Raw genomic sequence first — 6115 nt, 5'->3', positions numbered from 1 at the left:
GCATGGAGCAGGGAGGAGCCTGGCCTCGGAAGTCTGGCCCAGGCGTCCCAGCCCCTCGCCCGGCGCCCCCTCCCCCAGGCATGTGGCCGAGGGCATGGAATACCTGGAGAGCAAGAAGCTGGTGCACCGCGATCTGGCCGCCCGCAACATCCTCGTCTCGGAGGACCTGGTGGCCAAGGTCAGTGACTTCGGCCTGGCCAAAGCCGAGCGGAAGGGGCTGGACTCCAGCCGGCTGCCCGTCAAGTGGACAGCACCCGAGGCTCTCAAGCATGGGGTGAGCCCCCCTTAGCCCCAGGGCCCTGGGAACCCTAGTTCCACTACGAGCCTTTGGCCATGTCTCTGGCCCCTGAACCTCCAAAAGAATGGCTCCACCTCCCCTGTAAGCCCTTGGCCACTAATTGTTCCTCTTAGCCCTTCTCTGAGCCTTTGTCTCCTTGTTTCTGCAACAGACTTGGGCTCAGAGAGGGAGAGCAAGAAACACCTTGTTTTTGCACTGAATCTGGGTTGAGGGGTAGGAGGATTCAGGGGCAGGAGTCTATTGGGAGGAGACTACAGAGTGAAGGTCAACCCAGGGGGACTTTCTGGAGGAAGCAGGGGCTGGAGCAGAAGCCCTGAGAGTTCCCTCTCACCCTGATCTCGGGCCCCACAGAAGTTCTCCAGCAAGTCGGATGTCTGGAGCTTTGGGGTGCTGCTATGGGAGGTCTTCTCATACGGCCGGGCTCCATACCCCAAGATGGTGAGCAGGGTCCGGGGGCCGGGCGGGGAGGTGCTGGGTCCCCTGCCAGTCTAGGGGGTCGTGATCCTGAACCCCAGCCCACACTGGAGTGGCCTCTGCCCACAGTCGCTGAAGGAGGTGTCAGAGGCCGTGGAGAAGGGGTACCGCATGGAGCCCCCTGAAGGCTGCCCTGGGTCCATCCATGCCCTCATGGGCAGCTGCTGGGAAGCTGAACCCACTCGCCGGCCACCCTTCCGCAAACTGGCTGCGAAGCTGGCCCGGGAGCTACGCAGCGCGGGTGCTTCAGCCCCCAATGGGGGGCAGGACACGGACGGTCCCGCCCCGCCCCGCAGCCAGGAGCCCTGACCCTGCCTGCGGGGCTTCGGGCCCCAGAGGACTGAGAGAGTGGGGAGCTCAGGGTGGGGATGCGGACCAGGCCTGAAGAGGGGCAGGGCCGGTGAGCTGCCTCCCGGGCTCACACCACAGGGGCGGGCCCATGGGGGGCGGGGGCGGTTCCAGGAAGCCCATGGGCACTTCGACCCCAGGAAGCGAAGGATTAGCGCCTGGATAAAGACTGGTTCCAAGAACTGCGTGTCTGAGTGTCTCTCTGCTGCCCCTTGTGTCCGCCCTGGGGCCCATCACTCAGCCTGGGGGCCATCTGCCTGCCCACTGAGGGGGCCACCTGGCTGGGAGCTTGCTGCCCCTGAGGGCACGTTTTCCTGGGCATGCCAGCCAGGAGACCCTCCAGGCCAGGGTCACAGCCACCTGAGGACCACTTGCCATCACCTCCAGGTCCCCCGACTCCTGCTGTAGCCCTTGGGGTCCCGGGTGCAAAGGACCGTGGGAGAGTTCCAGGGGCCGTGGAGGTCTGAGTCCCCTGTCCCGGCACCCTCTCCTATCCCCGCCTTTCCCCTTGAGAGCAAATGGAAGCCCTGAGCAGGGAGGGGGGCTGCGAGGGCAGCAGCGTCCCCTCCTGGGGCGCTCCAGGGTGGTTATGTCCTCCACCTGTCACCCCCCCAACAGCCTCACCCAGTGACTCCGAGGAACACTTGCTGGGAAAAGCCAGCCGCACGACCTGTCCCAGGGCCCTGTCCATTCTCCAGCGGGGGCTGGGGCTCCCGGCTTGCACCCCCAGGTTCGAATCCTGACGCCACCACTCTGTGGCCCGGGCTTGCCGTGAGCCAGCACCTCAAACTGAGGGTGTGTCTGGGATGGGGGTGTTGGTGCTAAACCCGGGGTGTCCCAGGGAAACGGGGGGGTGGTCTCCCTCCCTGCCCCATCCCTGCAGCCTCCTCTGTGATCAGGCGTCTTCTGGGGGAGCCATGAGGACCCCGAGGGCTGAGTGCACACAGCTGGCGCTCAGCTGTTACTGTGACTGGCAACTACCCCCTCTCTGATGAAATTCCCAGATGCTTCAAGGTTGCCTGGAGAGGAGTGTCTGGCCTGTGGGGTGTGCCCCCCACCCCAGGAACCCCTGAGCTGGTGCAGGGATCACAGGCCACGGCACAGCCTCCCACCTCCACTGGCCCACCCCTGCCCGAGTTGAGCTGTTCATACGTCTCAAGGTCACACTGGCCTCCTGCAATTACCGACCCCCCAGAACCCCGCCCACCCTCTGGCCTCAGTTTCCCCACCAGCACCTGAAGTGAGTTAGTGATTCTTCCTGGGGGAGAAATGCAGGATGGGAGTCCAGAGAGGCTGAGAGTGGCCTGCCCACCCCACCCCCCGACCCAATCCAGCTGGAGAAGGCCGCCTGTCACCGCAGCCCCACGCCACCCTGCCCACCCCTAATCCAGCCCTCTAAGCTGACACAGCGTCTGGGCCTGCAGCTGCTGGCTAAGTCACCAAAGCGCCCCCCCTCGCCCCTGCGCCTAACACCCCAATCCCTCCTGTACCTCTTAACCCACTGGGGCCAATTAGCTAATTGGGGGCTGAGAACAGAGCAGCTCATTAGCGTTTTAAAGTGATGAAGCAATTAGGGGGATTCCCCCCCCCCACCCCCACTCACCCTCTCCTGAGGCCCGGCTCCCCCTGCCGCAATGCACCAGCCCATCTCAAAGACGGGGCCACTGAGGCCTGGAGGGGCCTTACTCACCGCCCCTCCAGCCTGGACTCAGAGTTCCTGGAACCTCCCTGTCCGGCTGACCCCTTGGGTGCTAAGCCTCCAGCCCACCCAGACCCCCTCTTCCTCTGAGGTCATTCGCCCCTGCCAGCATTCCAGGGCCTGCACCTCGGTGCTGTGAGTGTCCAACTGGGCACACGTGCACGTGTGAGCACCTGCCTCCCTATCTCTGTGTGTGTCTTCCCCCTACAAAGCCATCCTTCTGGAAGGACTTAGCTCTGCTTCCTCTTGCGCTCACTCTGGTCCATCCACAGGCCTGGGTCTCCAGCCTCATTCCACTGAGACAACCTCCCTCCCTCCATCCCTCCCGTCCTCCTTCTGGGCCTCATTTTGCCCCCTGTCACCCCCAGGGCCCCTCCTGTTTTCAGGGCACCCCCTGCCAAAGCACCCCCAAGCTCCTTGGATTGGGCAGGGGGGTGACCATCCAGTCTCAGGGTATCACCAAGGTCCTACTTGGCTCTCAGGCCACTACTGGAGGGACAGTCCCATCACCCACTTGTCCCCAGACAGGGGCTGGGCTCACCAGTCTTCTTCCCTCCTCAGACTTTCTCTCCCCAGAACTTTTAAAAATATTTTTATTTATTTGGCTGCACCGGGTCTTAGTTGAGACATATGGGATCTAGTTCCCTGACCAGGGAGCCAACCCAGGCCCTCTGCATTGGGAGTGCAGAGTCTTAGCCACTAGACACCAGGGAAGTCCTCCTTCCCCCCAGAATTGCTCTCCTGTCCCCCTACCCCCAAATCTAGCCCTGACCAGGCCTCTAGCCTCCTCCTGGCCTCCCATCTTGCCCACAATACACATCCAAAATGCCACCTGTGCCCCTCTCACACTCCACAACCTTCCATGGCTCCTACTGAGGAGTAGGAGGAGTAGGCTCCTACCCCCTTCACACCCAATCGTGTCCAGAATTTACACCCTGCACTCCATCTCCCATTCTGCTTACCTTCCTTAAAAGAACCACCTTTCCTCCCCTGCTTGAGTTTTCCCACCAGGTTTCTGACCACCTGACATGCTGTATTTTACTTACATAGTTATGGATTATCAGTCTCCCCGACCAGGATGCCAGCTCCAAGAAGTGTGTCTGTGTTTTTTTGTTCCCTGCTGTGAACAGTACCTGGTGTACAGTAAGCGCAAATGTTTATTGTGCTTAAACGTTTATTGAGTGACTGAAAAGTGAGCTTCTATACATACCTCAAAACACAGCTAAAATGCCCCATACTCCTTTGCCCTGGATAGTGCCCAGGGGAACCAACTGGAATTACCTTCACCTCTGGGGACCTCAGCTTCCCCAACTCCCCTTGACATCTGTGAATCTGAGAGGTTCTTTTTCTCACTCCAGATGATAACAAAAGGGGTTAACAGTGGCTAATTTAGTGAGTGCTCACTAAGCACTCACTGTTGGCCAGTCACTGTATATCTCTCCATCAACGTACTCTTTCATCAGCTCATTGAGTCCCTGTGAGAGACCCACGGGGTAGGAAGTCCTGTTGCTGCCATCTTACAGCTGGGGAAACTGAGGCCCCGGGAAGGGGAGGCTCTTGCTTATGTTCTAGAGCAAGGCGTGGCAGACCCAGGCTAACGGTGTCCTGCTGCGCGGCACTCCCTCTGTGGCTCAGAGCAACCAGCGCATGGGCGGGCGGGGCCCCCTCAGTTAATCACCTCGCTAATCCTCCTCCCCGCCCGACCCCAACCCCCTTGGGTCTGGCAAGGCCAGGCCAGCAGCAGACAGCGCTGGGCCCACAGGGGCTGTTGGAGGGGCTGCCGGGAGCAGTGAGCACTGGGCAGGTGGGCAGAGGTGGGCCTGGGTGGGAGGTAGGAGCACAGACAGCCCCCCAGGGTGGAGAGCTGAGGGGTGAGGAAACGTTCCTTAGAGCAGTGTCCCAGATCCTGCCTTCCTGGGGGTCACAGACACAGAGACAAAGGAAGAGACAGGGAGCTGCAGAAGGAAAGAGAAATAGAGGCAGAGGCAGAAAAAAATAATCAGAGAGAAGGAAGTGGAGACAGAGGGAGGTCGTCTGAGATGCAGAGAGGCAGAGGGAATGCAGGACCCAGTGGAGGGAGAAGCCCCTCCATATCTGACCCCAGATCCAGCAAGGGGTGGGGGACTCCCCCGCCCTCCCCAGCCACCATCCCTCCCCTGTCTCACCGCCATCTGTCCTGCTGCCTTCCGGCCAGGTGGGGGCAAGGAGGAGCCATGTTCCTGAGCCCAGGTGAGGGGCCGGCGGCTGAGGGTGGGGGGCCAGGGCCCGGAGAGGAGGCCCCCAAGAAGAAGCACCGGAGGAACCGCACAACCTTTACCACGTACCAGCTGCACCAGCTGGAGCGGGCGTTCGAGGCCTCCCACTACCCGGACGTTTACAGCCGTGAGGAGCTGGCAGCCAAGGTGCACCTGCCCGAGGTGCGCGTGCAGGTGAGGGTACCCCCTAACCACCCTCTGAGGCAGCCGGTGCCAGAGATGGACCCTCCCAGGGCAAGGCAAGGCTTCCCAGAGGAGGGGATGTGGCACTGGGGCCTAGACATTTGAGTAGGAGTGTGCCAGCTAGAAAGGAGAAAGGGCATTTTTCTAGGCATCCAGAACTATGAGTGCAAAGATGTGCAGGAGTTAAATTGGAGGCATTTCTACTGAGCTAGGTGTTGAGGCGGGTGGAAGGAGAGGCAGAGAAAGCTGGTGAAGCCCCTCAAATGCCAAACTCAGTGGCTGGAACTTCATGCTGAGGGCCAAGGTAGACCAGGGAGGAGGCTGAGGAGCCTGAGGGGGCCTGGGCAAAGGGAAAGGCAAGGAGAACCTGGACTCAGAAGACTTTGGGACTGATCTAATGGGGTACAAGAGGCAAGGATCTTGCTCTCAGAACAGCCATCTCCTCGGGGTAGGTAACAATGCATATTGGCATCGCAAGGGGTAGGAATCAGGTCAGACAGCAGGCAGAACCCTGAGGGGCTGGGAGGCCCAGGGAGGGAGAGCAGCCTTGCCTGGCGCCCACCAGCCACCTCTGACATGGGAGCACCTCTCTTGCTGCCTCTAGGTGTGGTTCCAGAACCGCCGGGCCAAGTGGCGCCGCCAGGAGCGTCTGGAGTCCGGCTCTGGGGCCGTGGCAGCCCCAAGACTCCCTGAGGTCCCAGCACTGCCCTTTGCCCGCCCTCCCACCATGCCACTGTCCCTGGAGCCCTGGCTGGGCCCAGGGCCCCCAGCTGTGCCAGCCCTCCCACGCCTCCTGGGCTCGGGCCCAGGGTTGCAGGGCTCCTTTGGGCCCCACGCCTTCAGTCCAGCCTTCATGGA

At 61.3% G+C, this 6115-nt stretch overlaps 2 protein-coding genes across 2 annotated transcripts in view; both read left to right on the top strand.

The window, feature by feature from the left end:
• Positions 1–1302, top strand: part of MATK (megakaryocyte-associated tyrosine kinase) — a 7772-nt gene extending 6470 nt beyond the window's left edge. Inside the window, exons 9-11 of the mRNA XM_010828447.1 lie at positions 19–274; positions 650–736; positions 842–1302. Coding sequence (XP_010826749.1) covers positions 19–274; positions 650–736; positions 842–1081 — 583 coding nt within the window. The 3' untranslated portion in view covers positions 1082–1302. The remainder of the gene's footprint in view (positions 1–18; positions 275–649; positions 737–841) is intronic.
• A 3730-nt stretch (positions 1303–5032) lies between these two features.
• On the top strand, positions 5033–6113 carry RAX2 (retina and anterior neural fold homeobox 2; the record flags this gene model as incomplete). The annotated part of the gene is made up of 2 exons (XM_010828446.1): positions 5033–5248; positions 5862–6113. Coding segments are annotated over exons 1-2 (468 nt in total), but the record flags the coding sequence as incomplete, so codon positions are not given.
• Between the last annotated feature and the right edge of the window lie 2 nt (positions 6114–6115).

Source organism: Bison bison, unplaced genomic scaffold (genome assembly GCF_000754665.1).
Source record: "Bison bison bison isolate TAMUID 2011002044 unplaced genomic scaffold, Bison_UMD1.0 scf7180017864492, whole genome shotgun sequence".
Classification (NCBI taxonomy): domain Eukaryota; kingdom Metazoa; phylum Chordata; class Mammalia; order Artiodactyla; family Bovidae; genus Bison; species Bison bison.
The sequence above is the reverse complement of the archived record's forward strand: the minus strand, read 5'-3'. Positions and strand labels throughout refer to the sequence as shown.